The sequence below is a fragment of the Neopelma chrysocephalum genome, unplaced genomic scaffold (assembly GCF_003984885.1).
Source record: "Neopelma chrysocephalum unplaced genomic scaffold, ASM398488v2 Primary Assembly neopelma1_59, whole genome shotgun sequence".
NCBI classification, from domain to species: domain Eukaryota; kingdom Metazoa; phylum Chordata; class Aves; order Passeriformes; family Pipridae; genus Neopelma; species Neopelma chrysocephalum.
The window spans coordinates 4929643-4948669 of NW_020897714.1; the positions used below are offsets into that span (position 1 = coordinate 4929643).

Consider the following 19027-nt stretch of genomic DNA (forward strand, 5'->3'; position numbering starts at 1 on the left):
CTTAGTAGACTCAGGTTAGACTGAATCTAATCATGTGGTTAATGACTTACCAGTGATCCTTGGTCATAAAGTCTAGATTAGATATTTAAACAGGAGATGAAATCTTAGCACAGTCCTCTCAGTGGCTTGTCACTCAAATTATTCTGTCAAACCTATTTAAGGAATTAGGTTTTGTATTCTTTACATCTAACTTGCATATTTTGCTTAGAGTAGAAGTAAAAGAAAAATACAACCCAAGGACTAATAACAGTTCATTAACACAACTATAAAAATGTTAACATTCACAGTTATTTTGGTCTTAATATTTTTCATATGTATACATTCAATCATACTGTGTTATTATTAGGTTTTTCTAACCACAAGTGCTGGGCAAATTGTACAACAACCAACTGACATTCAAGTAATCCTACCCTGAGAAAATCTGTTATTCTGAAGCTGCAAAAATCCTTTTTTGCACTAATCCCACTCCAACATACAAAATAAATAGCAAGAGGCTGCACTGCGGAGGCAGGATTTGACAGATTGGAACCAAGGAAGCAGTTGCTCTCACAACTGCAGAAGTTTATCATTTTCACCACAGATTTACTCAGGGTAAGTAGAGTACATGCAAATAAAATGCTTACCCCAGATAAGTGCTAGACATCTCACTTAAACCCACGAATAAAGAACCCCTGGGAACCCCAAAATCTCTTTGCATGTCCTCACAGCAATAGAATTTTCCAAATTAAAATCCCAAAGAAAATTTGATGCCCACAAGGCTGTGTGAAGCACAGAATCTGAGTTCAAATCATTACTGAAGGAACAATTCAGTAAAAGAATTTCAGTACCAAGGATGATTTGTGAAGAAGATGGTTAACAGAACCAGTGGGTACATGGGGAAGCATGCCGAAAGGGGTGACATTTTAATGTGCTCCTCTTGCCAGGTAAGAGCTTGTTCTCTTATAATCAATACAGGGTCCTAAGACAATCTGTCCACTCTTTGCAAAGAGTGGCATTAGTCAGGGCTGGTACCAGAGATTTCCAGTCTCCTCTGCACAGAGCTGGCATTTCTGATCTGATTGCCTTCATTTTTCTTCCATGCCACAGGGTCTCCAAGGCTTCCAGGAGTTTTGAAAAATGCCTCATGATGTGCAGGACGAATGCTCTTGGGAGTGAGGGGAGTTGATGAAGGCTATTTGTGAAACAAAACCAAAGTGATTCAGCAGTTTTCTCAAAGCCTACATGCAAGCATGCAAACAGAGGACAGCTGGGAGACATTAATCCCTGTACCCTGCTACTAGAGAGAACCACACACACATCCTTTCAGAAGCTCCACATGAAAAGCTATGGGCTTTGCCCCTGCTTTTTGTTCTGGAACTGTATGCCAGTATATCACTGCTAGAAGACGAAAGCCTGTATCTCATTTCCAACTTAAATGTTTTCATGATTAGTTCATATTCATTCATTCTTATGCCAATCTTGTCTTTTAGCTTAAATGGCTCTTTCCCTTCCCTGATGTTTTACTCACTTTTTTATTTGTTAGCATCAAGAGAAATCAAAAATTAGTCTTCTAAACCCTGACCACTTCTCTTTTAGGTGCCACTCTACTGTAACCTCTAATGTTAGTATCTATAATAAGATTGGCTGCCAACCAGTCTCTTATTACAGCCTTTTTCTAAAGCTCGAACAAGATAACAATAAAGTAATGTTCATAAAGCTTCCAAATGTTCAACCTGCTTGTCACTGCATTAGACAATAGGAACACAAACCACAGATTTCAGAATGTAAGCTGAATTAGTGTCAAAATGTCACTGCTAATAGTTGTAAAGACCCAGGTAACGAAGTGTGACTTGAGTGTTTTATGTCACTCGTATTTCAGATAAATAAGTCCTCCTTCACTTTTGGATTTCTCATTTTTTTACCCAAGAGCCTGTTTCTGTCATAAATTTTTAAAAATATCTGTATAAAAAATATCAACAAACACCACAAGAATAGTTGGTTTCCCTCAGTTCTGATGCTGCTGTTATGTTTCCATTATGTAGAGAAGAGAGATCAGAATGGGGCTGAGGGGGTAACCCAGGACACTACTACCTGAAGAAGTGTTGCAGCCAACTGACTCCTGAATTCTGACAAACAATCCTCCTATCCACCTAATGTGTTTCTGTAGCCATTGCATAACTTGCAATGATAATGTCAAATGGGGAAAAAATACTGACTTAGATTTCTGGGGGATTTTAAAATTCCTGTAAGAGTTTTAAAACTAACCATTTCACTGTTCAGGACTAGATGTGCTATGCTGAGCTATGTCTTCAACACTGTCCCAAGCCCTGTGCCACTGCTACAGATGGACACACACAAACTAAGTGGAAGACACCAGCTCTCAGCGTGCCAGCTCACCACTCTGACACAGCAGCACCAGACTGTGGCACAAAGTGACTTCGGGCCCTGTGACCTGGCATGTGTCTTTCATCATCACTCTCTCACACCTTTCACTCTTACCTGCTGCAGCTTCAGAAGGGTCACCGGGTGCCCCACACACATGGGGGAGTCCAGTTTAACAGCACTGCAAGATCTTGTAAGCACAGGACTCAGGTGCAGAGCAGGGTGAGCTGGTTGCTGTAGATCCACAGAAGAGGCAGGTGAGACCTTGGGGGTGACCACTGCTGTGGTGCTTATGAAAACAGGGGTTGTTGATGCCAGGCTGGACATACTGCAATTCATGGAGGCAGCAGCTGAGAACGAACCATCAGGAACTGGGGAAAGAGGACTGGTGAATGAGGGAGAACAGACGAGAGGGAAGGAAGCCAAGGCTGCCGATGGCACCATGACACAGGGTACACTTAGAGAAGGTAACTGGTTCGAAGCCAGGCTTATGGCACCAGGAGCTTGGTTTGCAGAGAACAGGAAATTAAAACTGCTTAATCCTAAACCAAAGAGAGAGAAAACAAAGCATTAATACAGTTGACAAATTGGAAGTAAATTATTGTAACTTCGTCCAGAATAGGAAAAAGGTGTGAAAATAAAGAAAAGTCTGACTAGGAAGTAAACTATGGCAAAAATAATAAAAAATAAGGAAGAAAACTGTCACAAACGCCTGACTCTTCTGTCCAGCTGCTTTTCCTCACCTTCCTCCATCTCTCCCCCTTCTGTTTGTTCACTGTACCTGCATCCATTTACTTTGGTCATATTAAGTACCAACCACACACACCTTCTAACTTCAACTAAAAGCAACATCCTGGCTAAACAAATTCGTTTTTTCACTAACAGGAATCATATCCTCTGATATATGAAAACATATACGTTGCTTTTAATGAGAAAGAAACCCCAAACTAAACCAAACCCAACAAATGGGAGACACCCACAAAGACAGACCAGAAAGACATTAATTTTTCTGAAAACAGCTGAAATACTGTGTTGAAACTGAAGCTGCTCTGGCTTCAAGTTTGTCTGACCTTCCAAAACACCAGGATCAGCATTTTCAAATTAACCATCTCCATCTAAGTCATACCCATAGACCCCACTCGGTGCCACAAGTGAATGAAATACTAAAGCAGTAGTCATGGCAATCTGCCACACATGTCCTATTCCAACAAAACAGTCTTTCACTGCACACAAAGACAGGCACAAACCATGGTGGACACAAAATTCTCTTGCAATATTTTCAGCTGCTTCCCCTCTATCCCTATGGTGTCCTACAAGCAGGATTGGCTACACTTGCAGTGCCTTGGTTTTCGGGGGGTTATCCTGCTGATGCATACAGTACAAAGTTTGTAGGTGACTAAATTCATCCACTCAGGGGGATGCTGCTGCTCTGTTTTGGCCACCTTACTGCCAAACCTAGACTTCCAGCTCCTCCAAGTTTTGAATGCTGGATAAGTATCCATTTTGCTGCCCACAATTCAAGCATGCAAAAGCCACATTAATTATCTCTATTAATGTTTGAGAAGCTCAGAAAAATGCCTGTCTTTTCAGAGAAGCAGCAGTTCACATAAAGTCAAGATAGTTTACAGCTATTAAACTACTACAGAGAACTGCTGTCAGGTTTTCTGTGCCCAGTATAGACTTATTCACCCATTTGTAGGACACCATATTTACTCAGTGAACAGATACAGAGGTTTGGCTGTCCTTACCAGTGGTAGGCTGAAAATAAAGATACTGTGGTTGGAAAGGTTGATTGGCATTTTCTTTAGAGATATGCTCATTTCCTGGAAGGGGTTCATCAGGGTCTGTGTTCTGAGATCGTTTTTGTTGCTCCTGACAATCTAAAGACTCCTTGCTTGCAGCCTCTGGAGCAGCAGGACTTGCGAGGTCAAGACGATAAGTTTCTAGATGTACAGCAGAGGGACAGCCATTTCCTGGGGTAGATTCAGCCTTGGGTGACTCAAAAGGCTTCTAAGCAAAAACAAAAGTGGAAACAAAGAGTCCAAACTGAAAAAATACAGTGCAATGCATCTCATGCACCTTCCTCACCTATAGAATAAAATGAGTATCTGCAAAGGAGCAGCACAAACTTGATTAGCAAATCACCAAGTTAGAAATTTTGATTGAGGGTTTGAAGAGCCATATTAGTGATGCCTGAGCCCTGTGCCCTTTGCTGTAGTTCACTTTCAGTACTTGGAAACACTAGATAAGAAACACCTGATCTCTGGGATTATTTTTTTATTGATAAAGAAAAACATTTGTTTCAAATGGTTTATACTGAACATTCGAATGACTTATATGATACGGCCTTGAGCCTGACCCGTACTTTCAGTAGTTAAGAGAACCCTGAGACAGCTACACATCACCTTCACCATCACCTTTCTCTCATCAGTCTGCTGTGGGCAACACTGAACTTGAGAGAGAGGGACTCAGGCTGTAGAGTAGTGGGAAAGTACAAATAATATTTGCTGTAGCTCAGCAGAATAAGCAATGCTGCTGCTGTCTGGGAAAGCCCAAGCTAACAGAGGAAGATGAGGAGGAATATTTACATTGATTTCTTCCCCTCTGACACACTGTTTTGTTTAAAACAACAATCAGGGCACTGATTCCAAAGAGCAGCTGAGCATCACATCACTAGGCAAAGCAGAGTCCATTTTCCCCTGGTAATGTGAAAATGTCTCCCAGTTAACACCTGTACTTCCTGACACAGCTCCCTTACAATTTTCTTAACATGTGGGAGGCAGCATTTGTATCTCTAGCAAGAGTGGAGTAGTGAGTTTTCACTTCTGAAAACACTGTCTTAGGCAAAAGTCTTTCCTCACTATGAGAAAACCTAAGTGATAAAATTCACTTTACCTTGGGTACTACAAGTGAGAGGGGCAGATCACCCTGCTCCATAGTCTGCTTTTTAGCAGCTGGCTCTTCATCATCTGCAGATGATGAGGGTGATGTGCACTTGTGGGAGCTGCGTTTTTGGCAGACAGCTGGAGGTACAGCAGCTTGAGCTTCGGCACTCCTGTTTCCCTTGTCTCCTGCAGTGGGCAGGGTCTCGCTCAAGTTATTTTCCAGAAGACCACCACACAGCATAAAAAGGGATGAAGATGGGAAGCACAAGAAGGGTTGGTTGGGAACCAGGGTAGCTTTTCCATTTTCTGATTTGGAAGCTGCTGGCATGGAAGGATGTGGAGCCTGGCTGCTGATGCCAATTGGTAGTGAGAGGTTTGGCACCTCTGTCTGAACCACAGGGAAAACAGCCTGAGGCAAAGGGTTAACACAAAAATCAGAGTCCCCAGGAACTGGAAGAAGGGAGAAAGGTGAGGTTGTGCTTGAGTTCCTTGCTGAATTTAGTATCGTTTCTGTGCCACAAGCTTTATTCCTAAAAAAAAACAGTAATGAAAAGAAGAAAAACATTTAGCCCAAAATTAACCCCCTATTTTATCCTTAGAAGCAAACAGGTACAATTTCGGACCTAAATGTGGAAAAATTCCCCCCCAACCACTATTTTTACACAGTTTACATGGAGGATCACTTTTTACTATTTCTAATTACACAGAAGCAGACTTCTCTGGCTTTTGGTGGAACAATAATGCTTTTGGCTGCACTTGACTAGAGTCAATCATTCACAAATGAATTCAGATAGGGATAGGTGTAGAGAAGACAGATGAGAAACAGAGAGGCTCTTCCACAGAATCATGATTTGCTCAGCCTATATAGACAACAGGTCAAAGGACACAGGGATGACCTATATAAACATCCATGATACAAAGAACTACAGAAGCAAAACAACAGTGGTGGTACAAGTACAAGTGGGTATAAAATGACCACAAAAAAACCTGCCATGCTGACACCTGTCAGTATTAAAATAGTAATAACGAGACTCTCTGGCAATTTTTTTATCTCAGTCTCTGGAATCCATCCTTAAACTAAACATGACAAGCAGAAAGGTGAAAATGGACAAGAGTTAAGACCAACCTACCTAGTATCTTCCTCTATTTTCTGCCTGCAGACAGCTGCTAGATTTATCATTTTGGAACAATATTCATCTGAATTCACAATACCGGCTGAAAGAATAAAGAGGTATTCAGTTTACCAAGCGTATTTTGATACTGGCCATATAAAATAATTGCTATAATTTTTCAGTCCTGAGACTGAAACATCCACTAATCACCTAAAGCCAGAACCTGCAAGACACTCAGAACTCTCAGTCCCACTGGAGAGGTGTTCATCATCAACATTTCCTATAAGAGGGGACTGTGAAAAGCCCTGTAATTGCTTATCTTTTTCAACAACTATTCATTAGATTGTTACAGTAAAAATTCATTACATTAGGAACCATAAAATAAACAAGCATTTTGTGGCTAAAGAATCTTTCTTTATCTATGCCAAATTTTAACATAAGAAACTGTAGTATAGTTGCAGTTAGTAGAGAACAGAAATATTTACCAGAAAACCAACTGCAGATTTAAGACAATATGGCCCAGATTCACCTCATCTACCTTCAGGCACTTGACTGGAAGGTCTAAAAGACAAATCTCATCATCACATGGACAGTAGAAATATAGGTACCTCCCAGGAGTAATTCACATATTTAATTACACTGATTCAGCCAATCAAGTGCCTTAAATTGGTGGGCTGTCATTTGAGCAGATACAGTGGGACACAAAAGAACTTGTTTCATTAGTAGTTACCTTGCCTCTCTTGATGTGGGCTGTTGGGCTCAGAGCTGACCTTCCTTCTGGTCCCTTCAAAAGGCTGTGCACCATTAAATGAAGCATGACGCGTTAACCTTTGCTTTCCAGTAGCACAGATCTGATACTGGGCACAGGCTCCTCTCTCTGTCCCTGTCAGAGAATCAGATGTTGGGCTGTGCCCTCTCAGCTCATCTGCAGGGACATAATTTTGTACAACAGTCCTTCAGGCAACACAGCTCATTTAGGCTTCTTCCATGTTACCAAACTTGGGCTTAAGGAAAGAGGTAACCTCCATACTATCTCAAACCCCACAACACTGAAACAGATTTAGAGCTCAATAGGCACTAGTAGACAAGATAAGGGCTTCCCTCCTATCCATTCCATAGTAGCCAGGAGGAGAAAGGGTGCTAAGATGGCATTAACATTATCCTTCACTTTTACTTGGTGCTGGCACTGGCCTGACCCAAATATCAAAGCCAAAGGGCTTCCCTTTGCTCTGGCTTCCAGACAAGAATCCTCGGCTTACAGAGACGCTCTGTCCCACCGCCTCGTTCTTTGCAGACAAACCTTTTGTACAAGGGGACATCTCCAAGAAACAGCCCTGCTCTACCTTGGTAAGTCCCCTTACAAAGACAATAATTCACTGTATAATTATTATGGAATTACTGAGATTTTGCAACCCCAAAAAGCTGTGGACCCAGATTTGAAGACGTTGGCATTATCTGCCATTGCTCTACAATTCCTACAGTTATGTATACAGTTATCTAAGTCAGTAGACACAGTATCCTTCAACATCCCTCCACAGCCCCAGCTCTTGAGTGCAAAGTCTGATAAGGGCCAATGTTGAGCTGGCAGCAGTTAATAATCACAGGGTACACAATGAAAGCTGAGCCATTCTTTCCACATGGAAAGCAACCTTTACCACTTGGGAAGAGACTGTCAAAGCAAAAAGAAAATAAGTGCAAGCTACACAAGTTACCAGTCTTTCCAGAGAATTCCACAGGCCCAATCCACTTGAAGGCTGGTTTGCGTCCTCGTTCCTCTGTGACGTGAACTTTCTTGATCAAGCCGAGGCTGGTGAGAACGTTGGCAATATCATATAGTCTTCGTACCTTTGCTAACAACAAAACGCAGAAATAGTTAAGACAGTCAGGTTTCAATGGATACAGTATATAAGTAATTTCATCCCAGAACATCACCACAGCTTTCACAGATGAGGTGGGTAAAATCAAATTGGGATGGACTTACGCCACCTCCTATGAAGCCTGCCATGCCCGCTCCCACCTGATTGTCACTGCTGCTTCATATGTTTGCTGCTCAGGTTTAAGCTCATCTACCTCATTTCGATGGAAATAGGTTAGGGAATGATTACACCAACAATTTTCCCAGAAAAGGCAGCTACCTCCACGTGGGGTAAAGACAAGCTGGAGACGAGGCCCAAGAGTGCACAGCTGATCCAAAGAGGATACATGTTTATAAGTTTTAAAAATAGTAACACATTCAGAAAAATCTCCATGACTCTAGTAAATAACATCTTTGAGTTGACTATGATACCACATGTTGCTCGGTTATACTCCTCACATTTCTCTTGATATTTGGGGTAGAATTTTAAGACTGAAGTGCAAGTACTTTATTTTAAAAGTACTTTAAAGACTTAAAGTAAAAGTCTTTATCTTAGAAAAATTATTTACTAATGCTGAATTTTTCCATGTTGTCCAAGGGATCGAGGTACTAATCCCCACTAACTGAAAGCAAAATACCATCCAGCTGTGAAAGACTACTGGGGTAAAAAGGAAAAGTAGCACATTTCTGCAGAGAAGAGAATTATTTTCATCAAGTTAAAAATCATAGTTCAATAAGTTCTAAAACATCATTCAGAGCAATACAGGAAACAGGGTTTAAGTATGAAAGAAAAAGTCAATTAAAAAAAAAATAATTTCCTTCATTCTGAAGCTAAAACTTGGGAGACAATTGTCAAAGTGACTCTTCCCATATCAAGCTCTATTTTCACAAACTGACACTTGCAATTAAAAAACCCCAAACCATACTTCAGCAAAAAATTCATGACCCACTCTTGCTGTTACTTACTGGAGTCAATCCAAACATGCCCCTGTTTTCTTTACTCACTGATTGATTGATTTGCCTCTCATTAGGCAGCTTACTTTTAAATTTGCTGTGGTCCACTGTATCCTGGGTTTCTTCTATCAGTATCTTTGCTGCGATGTCCAGAGTGACTATCTTGGTCTTGGAGACAAGGAACAGCATGACAAACTTTTGGCTCATAATCCGCAATGACTTGTCCTTTCTGCTGTTTGCAGATGCTGTGTTACAAATAATACCCAAGCCTCTTAGCATATGTCATCCAGCACAGCCAGAAAACTAGTAAGTAGGTTTCTCACGCGCAAAAGGAGCAAAGTATTTACTTGTCAGGAAGCAGAAATCTTTTGAAAGGCAGCTGAGTAATGCAGACAGAAGTGTCTCTTCAAAAGGCAATAAAAATTGCAGAAATAGCTTCTAGAAAGTCAGATTCCAAGGCTGATGTTATGCTATGTTACACAGTTTTGTGCCACTATAATTTCGTGACTCCAATGGACTTTGTAACTTAAACCATTATGTGTTACATGGGCAGCATGAAACAATGGACAAATGAAGATGGCACCTTCTGGCAGGATAAAGTGTTTACTGTCAGGTACAGGTGAGTAAAGAACTAGAGTATCTAGTAGAAGTTCTGCCAGTTTGTAGCACAGAGGGAAAAATCTGTCTTGAGACCTATGTTAGGGACAGAAGAGAAGGAAGAATTCTGCACCCTCCATGGTGAATTCAGCATCTTTTTGGGAAGGATAAGTTTTTATTATTTAATTTAAATGCAAAGCAAGGGAAAAAGTCACATGGTAAACTGAGAAACAGACTTGTGTCTCTGTATTATCACACTCAACAGTTATCTTACCAGAGCTGCAATCTGGTTCTGAAAAGTCCAGTAATGGTCTGTCTTGGGAATGAGGAATAGTTTCCTTTTTCCGTTCTCCAAATTTGTACTCTAAGTCCTGCTCCTTGTGCTGGAAGGTCATTACCTCTCCATACTGCAGCTCTCCTGCTTCCTGAAGCATTTGCAGAGTTTGGCTGAGGTTGTGCCGGCCATGCCAACAGTACTGGTTCTTGGCCACACGGCTAACCAAGTGCAGTGACTCCAGGACATTTACTATATCATAAATTCGTCTCCGTTCAACTCCTGTTTTAAGGTTGGGGAGGAAAGACATAGATGTTCATCAGATTTAATGTGCTGTTCAGCAGAAGTGAATAGAGAACTGGCTGTTCTCTAGTACTGAGTGTCCACAACACATTTTTCACTATTCACGTGGACACATCCATATTTGCACAATTAAGACCAGATTTATGTGTGGCCAGCCTCATTGTATGCTGCTCTTTGTCTATTTTCTTAACTTCCCATCCAGCCATGGCTTCAGTTTAAAGCACTTACACTGTGCTTACACAGACAGATTGCAGTCTGCCCAGCCCCACTCACTAAGACCTACCCAGACTGTCTTGAGGTTTTCAGAGCATTTTGGCCCTTCCTGACAGAGAGCTTCAGAGCTCAGACACATAACTGTGCACAAGCCTGTGTGTAACAGAGGGCAGTAAAGGGTCTGAGTCTGGGACTGACATGGTGTAGAGATAAAAGCCCCTCATATAGGAACTAGTGCAAGTGTGGTCCTCCACTTGCATTTTCAAGGGCACAATTACTTTTATTTGCTAAGCAAGTACCAAGCAAAGGAGCATTAAAAGCTTCACAAAGTGCAAAGCAGTGTAGGATGTGACCAACTGTTCCCAAATGGAGCAGAAATGAGTCTTTGGTGCTGGCTGGTTCTACACCTATGGGAAATCTATGAAATATGCCCAACTTGAGTTCAGCCTGACTGATGTGAGCAAAGTTGGGGACTGAATAAGAACAGGTTGGTGGCTCTGCTCACTGTTCCAAGTACTCATGTCCCGTGCTGCTTGAAGCATGGCTGTTATATATAACACAGGGCACTATGAGCTGGTGGCATCATCTGCACCTGAAATGCCCTAACAGTTAACATCAGCAGAGCAGAACAAGTGCTAGTTAGGGGGAAAGGTTTTGAAAGACTTCCCTGTGGAATGCAAGGTCTTGATGCATCTGTTTACCCTTCTGGAGAATATGGATAATACTTACCAGCCTCATATGAAAATTAGGTGAAACAATTTATGAGTATTTCTAAGAGTGTGGAGATCTTGGATTGAGACATACTCCGGAAAAACAAGAGTGCTACACATATCCTGGTGTTTTTCGGGCATCAGCAGTATAGCCCCCTTTGTGGCCTTTCCATAGTTCGTCAGTGAACAAAGCAATATACATTCATAGCAAAAGTTGTATCACAGCCATCATTTTTTACACAGAGAGCAGCAACATGTGAGTAATTTTGTTGTCACTGAGGCAAGTGGATACAAGCAAGCAAGAAAGGGAAAACAAAGGGAGAAGGACAAACGCCCCCTCCTGGGAGGCAAAATTCCCAACAATAAGTTTAAAAGAAAGTTTCTACCCTTTAGGAAAGCAAGGTAATGTCACTTCTAACACAAAGTAAAGAACTATTCACGTTCAGCTGTACAAGGCTGGAGCACAAGCTTCGCATAAAGGAGTAACTGCAAAATCCCAAAGAATAATTAATTTTAAAAGTAATTTAACTATTTACCTAATCTGAATTCTATCCTATTTCCACTTCCCATTACCAAGGCAAATAGATGAGTATTTCAAGGCCTTTCTTAACAGAGTCATAGAGGACATCATTTAAACCTAAGATAACCTTGAGAACCATGAGATCTTGGAAGGCATAATGTCCGACATATTGCAGAAGTCAGGCAGTAAACCCAACTAATCTCCTACAAACCTAGTAGTTTGCAATTGTTTCCTCAAATGTTTCATTTTGACAAAATTTGTTGTTTATAAGTCCTCCTTCAGAGGTTTTTCAACTCCTGACTTCTTCAGTGTTCAATAAATTGAATATTTAAGAAAGTAACAGAGTTGGTAAACAGCTGGAGGCAAGATTTGTCCAGTGAAAAGTACTGTCAGAAAGAAGATTTCAAAATGGTAGCATTAACAAGCAGCAAAGACACTCAGGAATTTTAGGCATCTCCAGCGCTTGATTAGTATGATTAAAAGAGCATCCAGACCATGGGAAAGGCAGATTTTGAATGTAGTCTGTTAGAAGATGCTCTTTGGAAGGCCCACCTGTTGGGTTACCCCAGATGATCAGTTACCCCATTTCTGCAGGTATACATACCAAGAACTGAAGCCACTTCATCCAAAGAAATGGTAGTTTTCTCTGTTGACAATGGATAATTTGGATAGCGAGCTAGAAACTTTTGGCACAAAAGTCCTAAGCTTTTCTGTTTTCTGCTGGGCCTCTGCTTTTCAAATTCATCAACCGTGGTGTCGTCTACTATATCATACTGTTAAAAAATAAATGTTAACCCTTTAGTGCAGAGCTTTAAAAGCAAGACATAGTCAAATGAGGCATATTTCAGATGCTAGCAATATTTAAGCTGAGATTTTCTATTAAGGAAAAAAAACATGGACTTCTTGCAAGCACAGAGCACTTGGGTGACACTTGCAAGCTCCTTTTAATTCATCACACAAGATATCTACAGAAAAACTCTTATCTGCACTATCATGAAATAACGGTCATGCATAAGGAAAAAAACCAGTAATACCAAAAACCCAAGACTCGCAGATGGGAAGATCCTACTTGGAAAGAGTACTTCTTTTTGAGAGGAGAAGGAATAATCCCTCAAACAATTCTGGATCTAATAAACCAGAAGATGCAGAAGACAAAGAGTTCCTGCAAAACCTCTTTCAAAAGATTTTGCTGCCCTTCACAGTGACTTTATCACTTTAAGAAACCAGTGCTTGGGGAAGGGTTGGGGGTACAATGCTAAGAGACTACAAAAGGCACTACCTGGTCTTTGAACCTTAAACTCAGTCAAGCTGTTATGTTAAGGAATTCTGTAAGATGGTCTGAATATGGTCTTTCTGTCCCTGAAGTGACAAAAAAATAAAACCCAACGAAACTGTGATGCCAAGAATGTACGAAGAGGTATGTTTATTTATCACAAAATGAGAATGATGGAGGGTTTTTCTGGTAACCTTGGGATTTTCTTCTGTGTCAAATACGGGAAAATAAGTTTTGCCTTCTGAGGATGGTGGCCACATTTCCTTGTGTATGGGATCTCAAACTGTCCTTTGCTAGTGACTAAGTGACCTTGTGGCAGGCTGTTGCTCTGATAGAATTCTTTGAGTTTTATATGGTATCGAAATAGTAGTATTCTTACAGTAACACTTCTACTTCTTTTATAAGTTACCTTTCTAAGCGAAGATTATTAAGTATAAGTTTTATTAACTAGAAAATATTTGAACTCTTTATAGTAGTCACCCCAAAAATGCTGTGTGATCTTAGCAGCTCGGAGTGGTAATGAAGTAATTTCTAACATCAACTATTTTTTACTTACTGGATGCTATGTTAGGAATGATCTTTCGTTATGACCACTAGACTACTGTAATCACTGTACTTGCTGTAAAACTACACTTCCAGTGTGATCTGTGGCCTATTAAATGATGCTTCTCAGTAGGAGGACCCTCGAACTATTTTCCTGACACTGAAATCACCAGGGAAGGGTATTATACAGGAAATAATCCAGGAGAGGGAAAGTAGTGGTTGCAACAAAAAAAAGAGTATGAAGGAAGAAAACTGTAATGATGCTTACTACAACCTGACATCATTTTCTCCAGGGACAGACTTCCCAAAGTGCGGACAAGGATCAACACCTGCATTGCCCAAGTCTCGGTAAGTAAAAATCTTCCTAACACTTGAGCACTAGTCTGGGGGCTGGGGTGGATAGAGGGAGAAAGGTTTCAGCTGACCACTTCGCAGGGTTGTTGCGGACAAGGTATAAGATTTGAAAAGCATCCTCTTCCATTGTTGAATTTATTTTTGAAAATGATGCCTGTTTAAAACTGATCTGGCAATTTACTTTCTAATGTGGTCCAGAAGTACTGGGGAAAATGAAACATTTAAACTCTACTTCCTTCACTGTCCTTTTAAGTAATATTCAGGCTCTTGAGGGGTCTCAGGTCAGTTACTAGTAAGACAGTTGCTTTTAGTCTTTTGATGTCCTACTGCTCAGCCAGTGCTGTGTAGGCAACTGTCCTTGGGAGTGTCTTATAATTCTGCAGTTTTCCATAGGGAGTAAAGGATCGCTTGGAAGAAAACTGAGGAGCAATTTAAGGAAGGTCTGAGTCCCAACTGAACATAAGGTAATTGTGTTCTGAGTCTCACCTGTAATGAATCTGGCGTGTCACTATGCTCACTGTTTTCTATGGGTCTGAAGAGCTCTTTCTTCTTCTCTCTGTCCCTCATGTCAGGGCTAGCAGCACTAACAAGCATCTTCAGGTTAGCAGTAGGGGTCCAGGGATCAGGCTGAGGTCTGTCAATGATCTTAACAGGTGTAATTGGATTTCTTTCTGGCGTGCAGCCTTTTTGCTTCGATAGATCAATTGGTTCATTCTTAATGGGAGTCTTTGGAGCCATCCTGGATCGATCAAATATGTTTTCCTATTAAAAACAAAGTTCTTTAGACACAACAGGAAACATTTCAACAATCAATTTCACCGTTCTTATGAAGGTAATTGTAGTGACTCATGCCTTGATACTCATAGATATATTTAGCACAGTTCTTCTGCCTTTGTTGGAAGTGGTAAAATATTCTACATGCTGCTGTACTGCAGGAAGTGTATATGAGATACTGCCTTGAAATACAGAACCGGAGGTCAATGGATGCAACTTGTGGCCTATTGGGCTTTTAAACTCTGCTATTACAAGATATCATTGTCCACAAACATAAATCACCAAATCGCAGCAAAACTGAAATAATGCACTGCTCATATTACACTTATCAAGAAAACACACTATTCTGTTTGAAAAGTCCCTAGTTAAAAGCCATGCTGGGGATGCAGCTCAAACTGTCACAAAATGTCAAACTGAAGTGGATGTAACTTCACCTCAGAAAAGTTTTGCATCTGCACTATCTGCTGCTCAAAGAAACAAAGAAAATCTTCATAACTGTTCCTTGACTACAGCTAAGAGCTGCTAGAAGGAAAAGTCTAATTCATCAGCTGATCTTTATCATTCCCTGAATGAAGCTCAACTCCTTCCAGTCCCTAGCTGCAATCAAACTTTTTTCATATTTCATCTTTGGATCCAATTTTATCTCTTTCTCTTATTTCAAGAATTATCACTACAGATCAACTCATTTCAAGGGACTGACTGAAGGAAGCATCAGTGGTATCCTTAAGCTGAGATCTGTTTTTTGAGCAACAAGAAACACTACTTCACTCTAGCCTATTAGTGTAAATAGCTAATGAAGATTCAAGGAATTAAGTAAACAGGATGCCATATTGGCTTTCTTTGCATGATATCAAAAACTGTGACCCAAATATCCTAAGCCTGGTACAGAACAGGACTTCCAGAAATACCCATGCAGAAAGTTGCACTGTTTCTTCTTGCCCAGGGAGATCAATGTTCTGTTTAGATAGTTCAGATATCACTTAATTCCTCTTAATACCCTATAAACAGGACACTGTTTTCTGGAACTCTAGCTAATATTGTTCAGCGGTTTCTAGATTTAGTACGCACCTTGAGTGAAGTGAGACAGAAAGCAAACTGAACAGACTATCATCAGAAACCTAGAAGAGCTTATAATTTGCTGTAATGGGCAACAAAGCCTTTGAAATCACAGCAAACTGCTTTTAATCTAAAATTCAGGTTTGAAGTTATTAACTCTTCAGTGTAACTGTGGCTTTTTGATCTCAAATTGAGCAAGTCTCCCTGTTCAGATTAAGATTATTGCTTCATTTTTTTCAAAATTAGTTTTAAAAGTCTAGCATGACAACTTTGAGGCTGGATATTTTGTGCTGCAACAAATCCAAATCAGAAATGGCAAAAAAGCCAATTAACATTAAATATTAAGTTATACTGGTTTGCTGCAAGAACTTTCCTAAATTCTGCCTTTTCTTTGAAGTAATTTAACTATTCACTAGCTGAAATAGATATTTAAATAGGTGATGCCAAAAATCATCCTAACAAGTACAGTCTAGCTAGAAAGGAGAAAAAAGGTTTAGTAACAATTGAAACTGGCTTTTACTAGGAGCAGTTTTGTAGCATTCAAACTGGAAACAAATTTGGCACATCAAAAGCACTGTTCTCTGAGCACTGATGAAGAGCACTTCTGCATATGTTCATCTATGAATGACTCAAAAGGATATATAAATACATCTCTTTTTACAATTAACAGTCAGCCAGTTGTAACTTACTATACTGTGATAACTAGGGGTCAGTTTAGAGGCCATGGTACTTCTTAGTATGTATGTTTACATCATACATCATGATGGCACTCAATATATTCTTGCAATTTCATGTTTGGCAGTGAATCAACACTTAAGGAATGGAGAAAGTCTACCTTCCCCTCAAGTTCCTGTTCACTGTTGCTAGTGGTAATGGAACTGCAGTGAGGGCAACTGAAGCTGCTGTTTCAGCACCTCAAATTTTCGTGTTTGCGCAAATATCACAGTGAAGAAAGTAGGGGCTCTACATGAGAAGCATGTCTACTCCTTTTCAGATCTTTATTTCCTACTATCATAATTACCTACTAAGGTAAGAAACACTTTTACCCTCTCTCACTTTTTTTTCAGTAGCTGCAATGCTACATCATCTCCATCCATCTGTATTGTACAAAACTGCAAGGCAGTTGGTGTAAGTTGGTGTAAGTATGAGATTGACCTTGATCCAAGCAGAGATAGCTTACAAGAGGACTGGAAAGGCTTAATGAACTTACTATGCAAGCAAGAATTCAAACAAATCTGAGATAACAGGAGTGGAATCTGACAAGAACTACGTGATCTTTGGAGGATTCAGACTGATGGACAGCAGGTCATGAATTGCATCTAGTTCAGGAGACATTACTGAGCAAGGTTGTGCCCAAGACTAGATATCTTGTCTCCTTGCTGGTGAGGCAGCAGGGGAACAGTGAGCTTGTTTCTCCTGAGTGGTCCCTGCTCAACCTCTTGACTTGGGAACACAGCTTTATGTATACAGACCAGAGGGCAAGCAGAGTGGACATGTGCACATGCACAGTCAAAGTGGTGCTAAATAACAGGACTATACAATTCCCATGTCGAGTTAGGCCTGGTGGTTCTTACCTTCAGAATGGTGAGTTTCTAAGAGAGCCCACCACCTTTCCACATGGTAGCCATTGGGATGCTTGAGATCACTTAGTGAGTTTGACTTAGGTGAAAGCTAAAGCGTTTCCCTAGGAGTTAATGTCAGAGTGCAATAACTTCACTAACTGACAAGAGTGGCATGACTCGGAGTTCTTTCACTGGATTGTCCCTTTATCTTTAGGGTAGCGCTGGACACCCCAGTGCTCCAAGTGCTCACAGGTAAGATTCTGCTGTGCAGACCAGCACAGCAGGGCAGAGTAGGTCCGATGGGCAAACTCCAAACGCTGCCCAGGGGAGAGAGAGGAGCCCGAGCCAGGGCCCGAGCCATCTCCCAGCCTCCCGGATCGTGGCCCTGCACTCGCCCGCCGGTCCCGCCGCCCTCCTTCCCTCCCTCCTCTCCGCACAGTGCCCGGGCCAGCGCGGGGCTCCGGCGCAACGCGTGCAGGGAACCCGCGGCGCCAGGCACCGACTGGCCCCAGCCCCGCGCCCGCCCGCTCACCTTCTGGGCCGCTTCGGCGCGGCCCCGCCGCCCCGGCCGGGCGCTCGCCAGATCCCGCAGCGCCAGGACGCTCACCTCCATCTGCAAAGCGAGAAGGCGCCCTTAGCCCGGCCCTTATGAGCCGCTCCCGTCCCCGGCGGGACGCGAGGGGAGCGCGGAGCCGTGGCTGCGCTCCCGGGCAGGCGGGCAGGGAGCGGGGCAGGGAGGGGGAATGAGGGAGGGGTGGGAGTCTCCGCGGGCTCCGCGCCCTCACCGCGGCCGGGGCCGGGGCGCGCGGGGGGCGCGCGGCTATGCCGCTCCCGCCAGGCGCCCTCAGACATCGCTTTACAATCCGGCCAATCAGACGCGGCCGCCGGGGAGCCCCGGCCGCGCCGCCGGCCAATCAGCGCGCGGGCGGGCGGTGCGCGGCGTCGGGCGCGCGGGACGGGGCTCCCGCCCGCGCGGGGCCGTTTCGCTCCTTTTCTTGGCTCTGCCCGCCCTCCCCCGCGCGCGCCCTTCCCGCCGCCGGCCCCCGCGCCAGGCGGGAAAGGGGCGGCGGGCGTCTGTGCCGGGGGGAGCCGGGCTGGTTCCTGCCCGGTGCCTGCGGATCCGTCCGTAAATTTGAGAGAGGGGACCAAGGGCTGAGCCAGCGGCAGGCGGGTGCCGCCTCGGTCGCCCGGTCACCGGCTCGCAGAAAGCGGCGCCTGAGTGTCCGCGCTGGGGCAGCTCCGCAGCCCGGGCTGTGGTCGTGCGGCACAGCAGCCTTGGGCAGCCCGGACAGGCTGTGATCCTCCACCGACATCCCCTGAAACGAGCCTGCTGCCGGGAAGGTAAAGCGAGCAGGCGCCATGGGTAGCGGTCTGGACACGAGACTTTTCGCTTTCTCCTCAGATCAGCCTGCTCTGTGGTTTTCCCTCGGTACCTCGCAGCCTATCGACACAAGGGAAGAACTGGGAGAGAACCTTGTCCGAAGTTAACACATCAAATCCTGGCAGCCTGTGGAGCTGTGCAGTGATGAGTTTTCAGTTGTATCTGTTTTGACTATGCAGACACAATATTGAAAAAAGGATAGAAAATTGTCAAAATCATAACTTTCTGCTCTGCAGAACTACTTCAGACTTGAAGGTGATTGCTCTAAGCTTGAGACCCTTTCTGGAGAAATTTGCTTTG

At 42.7% G+C, this 19027-nt stretch overlaps 1 protein-coding gene across 2 annotated transcripts; it reads right to left on the bottom strand.

The window, feature by feature from the left end:
* Positions 1-236: 236 nt before the first annotated feature.
* E2F7 (E2F transcription factor 7) lies at positions 237-18150 on the bottom strand. Of its 2 annotated transcripts, none has more exons than XM_027680830.1 (13): positions 18132-18150; positions 17954-17959; positions 14441-14716; positions 12389-12557; positions 10039-10320; positions 9254-9412; positions 8071-8208; positions 7089-7283; positions 6377-6461; positions 5257-5776; positions 4110-4371; positions 2479-2903; positions 237-1171 (listed from the first exon to the last, which is right to left on the bottom strand). In XM_027680830.1, exons 2-13 carry the CDS (start codon positions 17957-17959, stop codon positions 995-997), a joined length of 2694 nt encoding a protein of 897 aa, XP_027536631.1. In that variant the 5' UTR covers positions 18132-18150; the 3' UTR covers positions 237-994. The 2 variants fall into 2 exon arrangements, with proteins under 2 accessions (XP_027536631.1, XP_027536630.1); XM_027680829.1 differs by having other exon boundaries at positions 17879-17959; positions 18132-18139.
* Between the last annotated feature and the right edge of the window lie 877 nt (positions 18151-19027).